This window comes from Rhinolophus hipposideros (genome assembly GCF_964194185.1).
Source record: "Rhinolophus hipposideros genome assembly, chromosome: 2".
Lineage (NCBI taxonomy): Eukaryota > Metazoa > Chordata > Mammalia > Chiroptera > Rhinolophidae > Rhinolophus > Rhinolophus hipposideros.
This window is the reverse complement of record NC_138048.1, coordinates 31,244,971-31,261,155: the sequence shown is the minus strand read 5'-3', so window position 1 is coordinate 31,261,155 and position 16,185 is coordinate 31,244,971. Positions and strand designations below refer to the sequence as shown.

Genomic DNA, 16,185 nt, shown 5'->3' with positions numbered 1-16,185 from the left:
TTGTGCATAACCTGTTGATTTTGATTTTTTAGATATTTAGTGTAGTCTACAGTTCTGTTTCACCCGCTCCAGTCACTAAGCTCAAACTGATTTACATGGCTGCATTTTAAAGACTCAGTAATAATCTAGTTCCTACAGAGTGATGCTCATAAATTGATCTTTTGACCAATTCAGTTACCCAGTCACTGTTTCATAATCTCTTTTGTGACAGCCAGTCAACAAGGCATCTCTCTTAGTGGCCTACAAATTTCTTTCTCAGGCCGACTGTGTTCCCAGTTCTCTTGTATTGTAGGAACAAGAAACAGACACCACCAGACACATTCTGGGAACGAGCACCTGACTGTCACAGTGTGCGCTGCAGCCAGATTTCTAATCCAAACAATTACATTTAAAAATGCTATTACTGCTTCTTTTGAAACTAATACTTTTTTTTACATTTCATCACAGAAGGGAAAAAAACAGTGGTTTGCCAATAAGAAGTATGTTTTTTATAATTTGAAAAAAGTTAATATTAAAGCACATTAAAACCTTAAAAGGCAAAATGAAAACGAAAAATTTGTCAGCGTTGTGGTAAAAACTATTTTTTAACATTGTACCTATTATACTTTTCTTAGTAAGTTTTTGATCCATGTGTATCTATGTATGTATACAAGCTTCTAATAGTTATAAACAGTGCACGTTATGTTCAACTCTTAAAAGCATTATTTTCTATGCCCTTTTTCACATTTCTACATAGTTATAAATTTTATTTTTATTTTTAACAGGCTGAAAATGCATTTACTGGGTTACCAGGCTATAAGGACATTCGTGTACTTGACTTTAGGTAAACAGATTTACACTCAAAATGCCTATATTCAGTAGCATTTCTTATTTCAAAAGGAATATCCTTTTGTGTATTTTTATGTCTACACCAATGATTCAAGATGATTCAAATGCTGTAATTCAATGCTATTTCTGGTAAGTTCATATTCCCAATGCTAGTTTTTTTAGGTGAAGAAACTGAGTTAGAAAAAGGCAAAATAATACATTCAAGGAGACATACTATTAATAGATCTGTAGTAGGGCCAGGGTAAGAACATAGGAATTCTTGTCCCCAGCTTGCTGCTGACATGCCACACTGCTTTCATTTGTCACTGGTGGGAACCCGAGTTAGGTTAGATGTGACCTCAGGGTCCTGCTAACGCTCATCAATATTCCAATGAGGTGAGTTGACCGTGTTGGTGTAAGGTCACTCTGGAGGCAATGCATCCATCTTCTTTTTAAACATAATAGTTCTGAGTAAGTAAGAGACCTCTTTTGAAGACATTTCTCCCCCGCGTAAGACTCGCTGCATAATACTTGTGAACATTTTTTGCTTGAGTACTGTATTAGACACTTCACATTCCTGAGCTCACTTCAACCCTCTCAGAATAAATATGATTAATACTCATTTTACAGAGGAGCAAACAGATTTAAAGGGATACACTTGTAGCCCAGAATCAGAGAGACTGTAAATTGGAAACAGAGTGGTTGACTTTATAGCTCTTGCTCTACCTACCTCCACGCTAGCCTCAGTCCACGGAAGGTTTGGAACATTTGGGTGATAGCTGTGTGCGGCGGCTGGAGGCAGGGGAGTATGAGGGGGGGTACCATGTAACCTTACAGCATAACAGTTTCACTGTCTAACTTTGGCATATTCTTGTCAACTTCTGGGTTTATCAGCAATAACAGTAAGCACTTTCAGAGCATGTACAGTGTACCAGGCTTTATATCTCTAGTAACTCATTTGACCCCAACAGCCATGCTATGAGGTAGTTTTTATTCACCTCATTGTTTCCGATAAGGAAACCAGAGCATAGGGAATTCAAATAATTTACCCAAGGACCTTCGGCTAGTTAGTTATTGGTGCAGGGGAGAGGGCAAGCGCGGTAAATTCACAGTCCGTCCACGCTGACACTGTGATCATTCTCGCTAGTTCTACTTCAGTACTTTTCACAGAACACGGCCTCCATTTGTGACTAAAGCTCCTATGAGAACCAGAGAATGTGAGGCCTTTGAAGACCCTTCACACTTGGCTGCCTGTGAAAGGTAACGTGGCCTTTGGAGCCAACTTGCCTCAGTTAAAATCCTGCCTTTGGCACTTCTGGCTGGAAGATTTTGGGTAAATTACCAAGTCTTAACTTCTCGTTTGTATAAAGAAGACAATTTGTTTACCTATTAATCCCTGCTTTATTAAAAATACTTTTGAAATACTTTGGGTAGATAATTTAGCATTGTTGTTCCTCAATTTCTTTCTTTAAGTGGAATATGGGGATACTAATAGTCCTTAAAAAGTCTTAACGAGGATTAAATGGATTAATTTTTATAAAATGCTTAGGATAGTTCCTGGCTCATGGGAAGTTCTATTAAGTGTCTGCTGCATAAAATAAATAAATATTAAAGGCCATGCAATATCTTATAGGTTAGCCAGTCCTGACCTTTCCCTGCCCTTAAAACCTTACTGCATAACACCTGATTTGCTTTTCATTTATTTTACCCCGTTTTCCTGAAAATAAGAGCTAGCTGGACAATCAGCTCTAATGTGTCTTTTGGAGCAAAAATTAATATAAGACCCAGTATTATATTATTATATCACATCATATTATATTATATAAGACCCAGTCTTATATTATAGTAAAATAAGACCCGGTCTTATATTAATTTTTGCTCTAAAAGATGCACTAGAGCTGATTGTCTGGCTAGGTCTTATTTTTGGGGAAACACGGTAATACTACATAACACGTATCTCCCAAAAAGTGTTCCCAGTTTTGTGATTGCCAACTACTGGAGTCCTCTGTTGACTTTCTGAAAAAAGTTTATTTATAAAGAGATAACCCTTTAAGAATTGTTTAGAAAGTATTTCAAAAATTTAAAGATAGTAAAGACTATTTTAAAATAGAACACCTTCTCCACCTTTATTTACTTCAATCTACGGGAATTTGTCTGCTTCTGATACTTTGCAAACATTTTCATCTAAGGAAGCATTTCAGAGGAAAAATATTGAGAACTTGCACTTTGAGGAATGATATTACAAATATAACTGTCTTAAACTCTGCTTAACACTTTCAATTTTTATTTTCAGGTCCCCCAAGGAAAATGGCAGGTAGAGTACTTTTTGGAACTTTCTATACTATTCAATGAATGAGGAGTTAGTTTAGAAAATATGTTACCAGACTTAGGCCCAAGGGAGTGTGGCTCAATTCTTTTATTACTTCCAATATCACTGTCTATTTCCTGATTACAGATCAGGGGTTGAACATTTTTTCTGTTAGGGATCAGATCGTAAATATTTTAAACTTTTCAGGCCATATGATCTCTGTTGCAGCTACCCCACTCTGTCACTATCAAATGAAAGTAAATATAGGCAATACAGTGAAAATAAATGAATGTGGTTGTTTTCTAATACATCTTAATTTATGGACACTGAAATCTGAATTTCACATAATTTTTACATGTCACAAAATGTTGTTCTTCTTTAGGTTTTTTTCATCCATTTAAAAATATGAAATCTATTAACTGAAGGACAGTGGCTGGATTTAACTCACAAGCTGTAGTTCACAGACCTGTTATGGACTGCTAACTGACAAGTGCTTTTTAATATTGAGTCACACTTAATTTAAAATGGGAATAAAAACTTGCATTAATTGGGCCAGCCTCGTGGCTCAGGTGGTTAGAATGCCATGCTCCTAACGCCGAGGTCACTGGTTCGATTCCCACATGGCTCAGTGAGCTGCACTCTCTACAGCTAAGATTGTGAACAACAGCCGGTGTGAGCGGCTGGCAGCCAGCAAGAGCCGCTGTGAGCAGCCGACCCACTGCCTCAGCCCCGGGGAGTGCAAGGCTCAAAATACCAGCATGGGCCAGGGAGCTGTGTCCCACACAACTAGACTGAGAAACAATGGCTTCAACTGGAGTAGGGGGCAGAAGGGAGGAGGTGGAAGAAGGGAAAAAAAACAAAAAACAAAAAACAAAAAAAACTTGCATTAATGTAAACCCTTTCAAGCAATAATGTAATCAGTTGTCACTTTAAGTGGTAAACGAAGGGGAGAAAGCTGATCTCTAGAATAGTTTATTTGTAAAAACAGTTGCTCTCTGAAATTTGTTAGAAGAAGCATACATAATATAAAAACATAGTCAATAATCCTTATGAAGGTTGCTTGTCAGTTTTTGCCTTTGGATTCTAAATTTATTTAAAATTCACTTTTTCTTGGAAGATTGGTAAGTATAATATAGAACTTATGAAGTATATTCATAGGCTAAATATGGGGATACAGTTTAGAGATATAGTAATGTTCCCTCATTGTAATACCTTATAATGGGAAAGGGCTTTCTGACTTCCTCATTTTCATTTATATTATTTTAGCCTCTTGGGATGATTAGAATATAAAAACAACCCAAATTCTGATGTTAACCCTATGATCAAAAGAATGGTATCCAGTTGCTGAGAGTGTGTCCTCAGTAGGGACACAGACAACAATTCAATATGAAGCCATTAGGTTTTATGATAAAATTGTTAGCCTAGGTATAGTTTCCAAAACTGGTCAGTATTGTCAGGAATTAAGCAGTTGGTGAATTTACTTATAATGTTTGGTATACTTTTATTCTGAGCTGTGTATGAATGAATGTTTAGCACAGAAATAGTCTATTTAGATAATACATACTCTTTCTAAAAATGTATAAATGTTATAAACATAACAAAATGTTCTATAAACATAAACATTTATATGCACATGAAATTTTCTATTTGCTTTTTACCTCTGTCAAGATGTACACATTTTAAATTAGTAGCAGGAACCATTTGAAGTGAACCAACAGTATATACTGCCTGTACACACACTTCAAAAATTCAGCTCCAGGCTTTGTAAGTATATTCCTAATAGAAGTTTTATATAAGAAGGGATATCTGAGTGTCTCTGAAATATCTTTATTTTGGTTAACCTTAATGAGATACGATAGCATTACTTTTTCTGTTTAAGATTTTCACATGTCAGACAACCAACCAGGGCATTGGAAGAGAGAGAATAAGAAAGGGTAAATTTCCCCTCCACATGACTGAAATCTCTGGAAAAAGCTGACAGAGAAACTTTCCTCAATGTAGCAGTTGTTTCGGGCAAGTTTGGAAGATGAAAGATGATGATGCATGGTGGTTGGTTTCCTCGGAGTTGCTGAGTGTGCAGAGCCAGCACAGATTTCTTTAATCAGATAATGTTTTGTCTACCAGCGCGTTCTGCTTCTTACGTGCTTCTTTGGCGTCTTGGCTTTCTTTGTTCCGTCCCTCATCTTGTGACGTCTCTGTGCCCCATTTTCCATGCCAGAATGCAGTCTGTCCTGGTCAGAGTAAAGTTCTCAGTTCTGAGAACAGATGGTTTCCTGATAACCGCAAGCATTTCCTTGAGTTCTCTTTCCAGGACAAGAACATAGTAATAAATTGCAGCATCTCTCTGAGGATTTTTATCTTCTTTAATGAATTTATCCTCACTAGACAAGGTCGATTATAACACAAGTGTTACTTTTAGATGTCCAAGGGAAACGTTGGGGAGGCAAATTTTATTTTGCCAATAAGGAGGAAAGCCAGTAATCTAGCCCAGACTGCCTGATTTGCATAGAGTTTTTGATCCAGGAACATTTCTCTTGATCTTCTCTGCATGGTCATGCAAGACACATCACAGGCTCCCGGTAAAGGCTTGCTTCTCCTTGTCTGATTTGCTCATGGTCCAGAAGCCAACTCAAGTGCTAATTGGCACAGCCTTTTCTTCTTTTCCATTTTTCCTCATCACTGCTTCCTGTCTTAGAGCTGTGTTGACATGTTAATATGTGATGCCAAGACTCCATGGAGAATCTCACCTTTCTGGAGGTGTAGGCATGATGCACCTCACAGAGCTTGGGAAGAGCAATCATAATCTCACAGAGTCGGGCTATGGCTGTGGAGCAAGGCCCCTAAAATGATTACTCACAAAACACAATGTGTGAAGGTAACATGCGTGCTTTTTAGGGTGAAAAATTACTCTTTTATATTTAGAGACTAAACATGCTTCAGATTAGGTCAGGAGTATCATATCCTGTCATTTAAGTGGCACACATTCAGTTGTCTTATCTGCCTGCACTAGTGAATAAAATTGATCATTTACATTTCAGTACATTCAAAAGCATCTATTGAACTGCTATGAGCCAGGCATTGTGCTAGATGCATGGGACACAAGCGGTGTGGTGAGTTCTGGCCAGTAGGTGTCCCTCTTACTGTTTTATTCTCCTTTGGGGCCGTCATTTGGTGATTTTAACATATTTTGCTCAATTTATTTCTTTACCAAAAAAAGATCGGGAATCACCCATGAATCAACGTATTCTGATATGAAAAATACGAGGGAAGTTCTAGACGACCAGTCTTACCACTTAGTAGAGCATCAGTTATCAAAATGCTCAGATACTGCATTCCGGTGCCCTAAACCACCACAATTGGCAGCTTAGCAGATGATCAGATCTGGGAGGAAAACATTGCTGAAGTTACTCAGTGTGAGACAGGAACATTAAAGAGGCCTGGCTACTGGAATGGCAAGTGAGAGATGTCACCTTCATGGTGTCCCCTGTAGTCTAGGATGTGATCTACAGTGAGCAGGCCTAGGACAGGTCCGGTACTGCCAATGCTCCCAGGAAGGAGAGATCTCTTAAGACCAATTCATGCTCACCAAACTACAATGGATCTATTTAAAGCAAGAAATATATCTGCCAGCTGACCAATTATTACATTAACTGGCTCATGCATTCTTTCCTCATAGGAAATCTATAGGGAGTTGTAATCAAAAGTTCCCTTTGCAAACTTTAAATCAGGAAAAAGGAAATTGATGATTTTAGTGGCCAGTATCATCAAGCCAGGCTAGCCTGTTGTAGCTGTCTATGGTCTAGAAATCTCTTACAAGGAAGCCACAATACACACTGAGAAACATTCCACTAAATAGTATCATAAATTAGTTGACGATTTCCCTTTCTTCTAGACTTCATAAGAACATTGTCATTATGTTGATACTTTTTCTTTTCACATGTGAATACCTTGATTAGGCTGCAGTTTTCTTTTTATATTCAGATAAATATAAATTTCTGTTCATTTAGTAGGCACCAGGTACCCCTCAGTTTCAGGTACCAAGCTGAACATTGGGGATAGAAACTCAAAGAGAAACTGAAAGGCAGTCTCTGTAAACAAAATCTTTTTACAAAACAACAAAGACAAAAATGTAATCAAGGAATATATAAGAAAATATAAGGAAGTTCAGAGAAAGAAGCGCTTAATTTATTTTTTTATGCTTCGATTTGGGAGTCATTTTGCTGCTACAGAATGTCTGAAAGTGGCACTTTGTTTTCCTCGCACGTCTATCTTGAGTGGTTAATCTTTGGGAAGATGGTATTCTCCTTTCATCGGGAGGGTGTTGGTGTAGCTTGCTGGGTATCGTCTCACAGACTGGCTGGAGGCCAGGTGAGGTGACGACTAGAGCAAAGCTGTCTTCATAATGACTCTTTGCTGATAATAGCTTCAGTAAAGCTACAGAGAGTGTAGCACAGGCATTCAGAGGCAGCTGCTGGAGTCCGGCACATCTGTGTTTGAATCTTGACTCTACCACATATAAGTTGTGGAATTTTAGGCAAGTCTTTTAAATTCTTTAAAGCTCAGTTTCTTCAATAGAAATCTGAAGATGCTAAACATCCATAAGATTGTTATGAAAATTAAATGAGGTAAAGTACGTGAAATACCTGTCACACTGTAAGCACTTACAAAATGTTAGCTGTTAGGTGCTACAGAAATTAGAATTAGAATTTAGGAGTAATCCTCTTGATTTTAAAATTTTATATTCTGATGTGATTTTCCCAAAATGTCTATTTAAGAAAATATCAAATGACACGTCTATTCCTACTTATTTATTTTTCCTCTGTATTTATTCCAAGAAATCTTCTCTTTGTTTGCTCATGGAAAGGTAGAGAGTGAAAAAGCCCAATTCCCAAAGTTATTTGTTAGTACTTGTCAAGGTTTTATTCAACTCATTAATGGAGGAGCCAGCAGAAAATGAGAGCTAGTTTCTAGAGCATTTGAAAAACAGAAATTTATACAGTTAATTGGGAAAGAATTACTTGGTTAAATGCAAAATTAGTTGATGCCTTATAAGGGTAGTAAACTCATAAACTTTGGAATTATCATTCCTACCATGCCAAAAAACAAATCATGTCTTAGTGGTTTTTTACAGTTTAGTATTAAACTTTATAGGACTGTAAGTTGTCTGGGCTATCAAACAAAAGTATGTCTCTGAGAGACTTAGATAACTGTCATATTACACCATATTCTAGCATAATATTTAAAGAAATCACAAATCATCAATTTGCTTTATTTCCAAGTATTTCATATTTTCCTTTCAAAATATGTTTTAGTTCATAGTAATTAAGCTTTTTTATTGTTTCATTCCTCCTTGTGGAGTACATAATTCCTTCAACAACAATAATAAAGAGATATGAGAGGATTACCCGATTACCCATTGTTGGAAGGAATAAGCAGGTTTTGTTTTTTAGGAGAAATGCTAATAGGGAAAATAGGAAACAGGCTGATAGTGGAGTGGAGCAGTTGTCTTTGAGGAGGAAAGAAGTGATGAGAATGTGAGGGAAGAAGTTTGCCTCTGTGGCCTCTTTGAAAGTCCTTCCACGTTCTCATAGCTATGGCCCTCTGTTCTCTGGGAAGAAGGAGGAGGTGGCAAAAGGTTGCCCAGGGTCTGCAGAGAATGGTGAGGGAAACCATGCTTTTTGAGACTGTCTCTTCCAGGTCTAATGTTTCTTCTCACTGGGTTCATCCTCCTTGCTTTGTGCTTTCTTAGCAGGGCCTAACCTGCTCTCTCTTTTCGTCCATAGTGGCATAGATGTTCTCTATGCAGTTGCCTTCAATGGGGAGGCCATCAGTAATACCAGCTGGGACCTAATCAGCCTTCACTCCAACAAGGTGGAAAACCATGGTCTTGTGGAACTGGACGATAAGCCCACTGCTGTTTATACCATCAGTAACTTCAGGGATTATATTGCTGAGACACTGCATCAGAATTTTTTGCTGGGGAACTCCTCTTTAAATCCAGATCCTGACTCCCTTCAGCTTATCAATGGTGAGTTTGATATCAATCTGAGGTCCTTAGATAGTTTTAGTTGCTTTTCTAGTATGCCCTAGTGAAAACGAATTTCCCTAAATATATATAGTTCTGAGCATTCTATAGACTGTGTGAGACAGGAGTCATCTTGGTATGAATGGAGCTTTAGTCACGCAGCTATTTTGGATAGATTACTGAAGGGCTCTCTGGAATATCTATGGACAGAAGGCCACTCTTTGTGGAGCATAGCATGATATTTAGAAATAGTTTAGAGAAATGGAAGCAAAGCACAAGAAAAAATGAAGTAGTGCCTGGAAGCATGAATTGAAGCAGGATGTAGTGCTGCCCAGGCAACCAAGACATTAACTTTCTAGAGGTAAGTCAGCTGTAAAGGCTTAAAAGCCAGAGAGCAGAAGAGAAAGAGTAGCTCTAGGAAAGTTGATGGAAGCCCTTGGTCAAACAAGAAGTGATACTGGGTGCTGGCCAGAATCCCGGAGAATCCAAGACTGAGTTTGAATTCGGACAGCTATGGAGATCCAGTTATGATCCAAAATCAACAGGGGAATCATCAAGGAGAGGCTGACCACTCCATGGCTTGGTCAGCCTGGGACGAAAGCTTGTCCAAGGGTTTGGTTACCAGTGTGCAAGAGCTTAACTCATCAGGGACATGGCGTCCTGTTACTTCATGTTTGCTTTTCCGCGATTTTTTCACTTGGTAGTTTAACTTTTGAAATGTTCAGAGTGTATTTTACTGAAGTGACTGCATAGGAAAACTGCCATGCAGCCAAAGAGGAAAATCCATGAGTGAGAGACAATACCAATAATGATGCATTTTTATAGCTTCTCCAACTCCCATGAATCTTTAAAGGAAAAGAAGCCACCTTTTCAGGCAGCTACCACCTAGGCCTTGTGTGTGTGTGTATGTGTGTGTGTGTGTGTGTGTGTGTGTGTGTGTGTAAATAATTAAACAGAAATAGACATAAGGGAGAAGGAGAGAAAAGGGAAAATCATTTTAACAAAATTTTACTATGTATAATATAATTCCTTACTTCCTAAATAAGATCTTTTTCTGAGGGGCTGAACTAAAACTTTGAATTGCTTTTCAGTTATTTTGGCTGCTGTACTGATATTCCTTTAATGTGACAGTGTGCTGAGACCGAGCCACAAAGTGGCCCGGACTTTGTATGCATTACGTAGGACTTTAAAGTGGAGAAACTGTCTCTTCAGTGAAAGCGGTATTAAGCTGTCAGCTTTAAAACCGGAGGGAGCCTTTGTGTTTTAGAGCAGTGTGGGTACCCTGGGCTTACTTCCTCATGTGCCTCTTTTTCTGTGTCAAATCTTGTTAGAATATGTAAGTCAGATAAAATATTGAAAAGAGAAGAGGCTTGTTGTAATCTGAAATTGTTGAAGTCCTCTTGGCAAGGCTAATATGGACGAGTTGGGGGCTACTTACAGGGCATATACCGTGTTTCCCCGAAAATAAGATCTAACCGGGAAATAAGCCCTAGTATGATTTTTCAGGATGGCATTCCCTGAACCTAAGCCCTAAGGCGTCTTTTGGAGCAAAAATTAATATGCACATGAAATTTTCTATTTGCTTTGTACCTCTGTCTGACTTAGGAAGTACTTCTACAGGAGAAACTTGGCTTTATTAATGTTTATAACCTCAGCTTCATCAAAGTCTATAGTAACTAGCAAGGTTTCAGTAATTTTTTATTAAATTAAATTATACAATCTACTCTCTTAAATTTGTTGCTCTTTATTATTAATATAATGATAAACTCTCTGGTGTCCTAGCCCATTTTTAAAAGGTACTTTCTACCAAAAAGGAAATCGTTTTGCTTAATTTTCTCCATTGTTAGCACAACCGAATGAGTTGGAATTTCAGTTCAACTTTCTTATTAAAATGAAAAAAATAAAATAAAAACAACTGCTTCATAGAAATCTTGAAAAGAATAAAAACTGCTTGAGAAAGGAAAGGAAATAATATAGAAGTATCCTAAATATAATCATGGGAAGAATAGTTTATGTTGGAGTCTTATAATTCAGACAAATTTTACTATTATAATATAAGTAAAATATTTTGAATAAAGTAGCAAGCGTTTTCTAAGCAAGTCTCCCCCACTGTTCTGCCCAAATCTAAACTATGAAAAGGAAGAACTTGGTTTTTAGTTGTCTCTGAACCTCAAGTACAATAGTGTCTCAATTAAAAATGTTCTTTTATCTTGCTCTTTCTTCAGTGAGAGGAGTTTTACTTCCCCTAACTGAAGACCTAGTTTGGAACACCCAAAGTTCAAGTCTTCAGGTAACCCCACCATCTCTTCTGGTAAGTATATTTCTATGTTTTATGCCTAGAACCAAGCCCTCAAGCTTACCTCCCTTGTACCCTCAGCTACTTACTTTGGCATCATGAAGCTGTTCCTACTTCAAATATTCTCTTACATCATCCCTGGAACATTATTCATAGCTCTCAGCTCGTGGGTCCTAAGTATTCGGTTAGAAAATTTAAGCCTTCCGCAGTAGTTAAATAAAATCCACATATTTGGCATTGCCAAACTCCACACATGGTAGAAAACTTATTTATGGTTCATACTTGTTTGGTGATAATGAAGCTTTAAGTGCCCACTGAGTTGGTCTCTAAAAGTTACACATAAGTAGTTTTTATAGCCAAGATTACAAATTGATGTACATAGGTACAGAGTACAGATTTTTGTTCCAAGGATTGTATTGAAGAAAAAGTTTAGACTCCAAAGCATACTCCAGTGTGTATATGGAAAGGACAGAAGGAAGAGTAAAAATGTTGACTAGCAGACAAATGACAGGGACTCTAAATCAGGCCCTCTTTAATCTGGGCTGACAACACTCCTATTTGTACGGAAACAGCATGGAGTGAACTTTCCATTTTTTTCTTACCATTCAGCTCCCCTGGGCACTCCTCTACCCCCTCTATCCAGCTGCCTGAAAAGGTGGCTTCTTTTCCTTTAAAGATACATGGGAGTTGGAGAAGCTATAAAAATGCATCATTATTGGTATTGTCTCTCACTCATGGATTTTCCTCTTTGGCTGCATGGCAGTTTTCCTATGCAGTCACTTCAGTAAAATATACTCTGAACATTTCAAAAGTTAAACTACCAAGTGAAAAAATCCTCCAAAGCTCCACTTATCACATTGGCTATAGGGAAGCACCCAGGAGAAAAGAAAGGGGCTTTCTGGAGTGCAGTGAAAACGACAACCATAGCCCCACGAGAGACTCACCTGTCAACAATGAACACATGATCATTTATCATCACACAGGCACAGGAGGCGGGACTCCCTTCTACGTTCTCCACTCCTCCCACTTGAGACTTCTTTTCTGTCTCCTATGACAGAAAGAATTAACAGTAATTAATTTGAAATATTTGTTTCTTGGCTTTAATTCAGCAAATTTCTTGAAATACTGTTTCTTGGCTTGAAGAAATGCTTATTCGAAATACTTGTTTCTTGGCTTTCATCCAGCAATGAAAATTTAGAGCACCTGTCCAAAATTCACTTAACCATTAATATATGGAGCCATTTCTTCTGCTCAATTATAGAGAAACTCAGTTTTGAAAAGTGGAATCATTGGAAATAACTCTTTTTACTGAGTTCTATATTGGAGAAAAAAGGTTAGAGAGGGATTGACATCAGAGATTACATTCATTGGTGTTTATTTATTCATTTACTTATTCATTCACTCAAATGTATTTATTTTGTGCTTTTCATGCCAAGTGTTAGGGAAACTAAGATGAGTAAGATGTGGCCTTGCCTACAAGACATTTCCAGTCAGGTAGGAGTAGGCAGGCTTCTACACAAATAAGGTGATGCTTCAGGAGTCCATCTAGGGGGTTCCAAACTTTTTCAACGTTTTTCACCAAGGGCCATATGTGGTAAAATACACAAACAGCCGGGCCACTCACTTGAGGTGAAGTACATATTGCCTCACCTGGTTTATTTAAGTAAACTAAATATATTTTTTGAATTTGCTGCGGGCCAATTAACAATGGATCATGGGCCGCAGTTGGCCCGCGGGCTGCAGTTTGGACACCCCTGATCTAGGACGTGTGATGGGGAGTGATGATTCACTGTGAATATGGTGCCATTCGTCTCCATTTCTGCTAATCACATTTAAGTCGACGCTTCTTTAAACAGATGATCTGTGGTGATATTTTACATATTATAAAGACAGGAATTTCTATATCAGCCAGGGGTTGCAAACTGGATACAAGCTGCTGGATCCAGCTATCGGCATGTGCTTGGGGCCCAAATTAAAAAAAAAAAAAAGCCAATATTTAAAAATTAGGAGATATTTGTATCAAAATGCAGACTTCCAAAGTCTTTTGAAAACCAGGAAGATCTAGTATTCTTTTTTTTAATTTTTATTTAAGATCTAGTATTCTTAAGTTTACATTTCCTTCTTGCAGTAAGAGGCTAGAGCTTGACTTGAGAGGGGCTGCCCCTTCAATGACGGCAAAGCACTAACTGGGCTTATTTGTTCATTTATGTTACCTGTTCTGTGGTTCTGTTTGTATTAGAGCCAACCCCTTAGTATTTTGAATACTGATAACTGTAGGGCATTCATGAACAATTTGTGGAGACACTGGAGTGTTAGCTGATGATAAAGAGACATAAAAACAAAATGATTAACTAGAAGTGTCTGGTTATTATTTTCTTCTTTTCTTTCTGGCAAACTGTTAACAAGATTTTGTACTTTAATAGAAGTGAGATTTTTTTTTAACCAGATTTGATTTTTAGAAATTATTTTAGAGGTAGGAATGTTGGAATATTGAATTTAATACCTTTTGGCATTCTGACTTGGAAAATCACTTGTTGCACAGTATGCTTTCTATAGCACTAGCAGGCTTTTCAGTTGGCATTAGCAAAAGTGAGACTGGCCAATATAATATTAAACCTGTTAATATACTACACTGAACTAAAAGAAGAATTCATGAGTTGAATTTGTTACTATGGGGACGTTTATCCATATAAAAATAAATGAAGTGCTATTCCTGGCGTGTATGTGTTCACCTTTCAAAATGTATGAGAAAGCTTCATTGCCGTTTTTTAGGGGGTACTTATTTGGAATAGATGGCCTTCCTTCTTTATTTAAAATGTCAAGTTATTTACTTCCACATTTTATGTTGCTTATTTGTACTCAACTTATTAAAGATATTATGTGTTGTTTTACTTTTAATTTTTATGAAATGAAGTCATTTAGTTATAGATATATTGAAATCATATATATTGCTTGAATATTTCTTTTTTATTGAGGATTCAGTTGCTTTCCTAATGTGTGTCAACTCATAGGCTCTCAATTTCTTAAATATGGGTTAAAGGTCTTAAGCCATATCAGTTGGAATTTTGAAAAAAAATGAAGATTTAGAATTTGCAACAGCGTGAATATGCCTGACTCAGCTGGAAGCACGAGTGGCTTTAATATTTCTCTAGAAGTGCTTTTAGATAATTAAGAGGAAAAACAATGAATACTCTGGTATGGTATAATTGTCATCGTCATAACTATTTTTTTTTGAGGAACAGAATTTGGTATAGAGCAAATGGCCTTCTTACTTTTTCCTAAATACATATATGGTTTTGGATTCTAGAAGAAGAAATGGGAAAGGAAGAAACTTTTCTTTCTATATGAACAGCCTCCATATTCAACATAGCAGACATTTAAATATTTGAAAATGGTCTCTCCTGACTGTGTTCACCTTGGTCCTATAGGTCTGTGCACATATGCCATGAGAATGAGAATGGACTGCGAAGTATGTTAGCTTTAGTTTCTCCTCTGAGAATCCTTTGGCCATCTGGGTATATGCACTTGTATACATCTCTCAATGAAGCATCTGATATCGTGGGCAAGGCACTGGGATTGAGAACTCTAGAAACTCAAACTAGTCTGATTTTTTTCTTTATTATTTGTGACAATGACATTTCACTTCTGTGAACCTCAGTTCCTCACCTTTAATAGGCAAGGTTGGACTACATGATTTTTGAGTCCTTCTAGTTCAAAAATGTGATACTTAATGTTCATGCATATGCACGTGCTCAGCCCCCCTTCCCACCATAAGATTTTTTTTTTTTAAAGATTTTATTGGGGAAGGGGAACAGGACTTTATTGGGTAACAGTGTGTACTTCCAGGCCTTTTCTCTTGTCAAGTTGTTGTCCTTTCAGTCTTAGTTGTGGAGGGTGCAGCTCAGCTCCAGGTCCAGTTGCCATTGCTAATTGTAGAGGGCACAGCCCACCATCCCTTGCGGGATTCGAGGAATTGAACCAGCAACCTTGTGGTTGAGAGCCCACTGGCCCATGTGGGAATCAAACCGGTAGCCTTTGGAGTTAGGAGCATAGAGCTCCAACCACCTGAGCCACCGGGCCAGCCCCGCAACATAAGATTTTTATATGCCCAAGGATGGCCTTATAAAGCACCTGAACCTTTGGCAAGACAAAAGCTGGTATTTTTACTTATTTTTTTTTCTTCCACATTATGGGCTCCAATCTGTTGTCTTTTTATTTATCTGAAATTGAATTCTTACTCTCTCCACCTGGTCCATTCTCTCCCTCCCCTCAGCTTTATTGAGACAATCGACACATGACGTTGTATAAATTTAAGGTGTACAATGTGGTGATTTGATATACTTATGTATTATGAAATGTTTACCACAGTAGTGTTAGTTAATGTTTCTGTTATTTCACATAATTATGTGTGTGTGTGTGTGTGTGTGTGTGTGTGTGTGTGTGTGGTGAGAACACTTAAGATTTACTCTTTAGGCCACTTAGTAGTATATAGCACAATATTGTTAACTATAGTCACCAGATTGTATGTTAGATACCCAGAACTTATTCATATTATAACTACAAATTCATACACTTGGACCAACTTGTTGAGAGTATTTTTTTTAAATTTATTGGGATGACATTTGTTAGTAAAATTACATAGATTTCAGGTGTAGGATTCTGTATTACATCATCTATAAATCCCATTGTGTATTCATCACCCAGAGTCAGTTCTTCTTCCATCACCATATATTTGATCCCCCCTACCCT

At 37.5% G+C, this 16,185-nt stretch overlaps 1 protein-coding gene across 1 annotated transcript in view; it reads left to right on the top strand.

Moving 5' to 3' along the window:
- IMPG2 (interphotoreceptor matrix proteoglycan 2) overlaps positions 1–16,185 on the top strand; it is a gene marked incomplete at its 5' end in the record, with an annotated part of 88,769 nt that overhangs the window by 43,588 nt on the left and 28,996 nt on the right. Inside the window, 4 exons of the mRNA XM_081026618.1 lie at positions 765–823; positions 3,101–3,121; positions 8,899–9,143; positions 11,366–11,451. Of these exons, the coding sequence (XP_080882744.1) occupies positions 765–823; positions 3,101–3,121; positions 8,899–9,143; positions 11,366–11,451 (411 nt within the window). The remainder of the gene's footprint in view (positions 1–764; positions 824–3,100; positions 3,122–8,898; positions 9,144–11,365; positions 11,452–16,185) is intronic.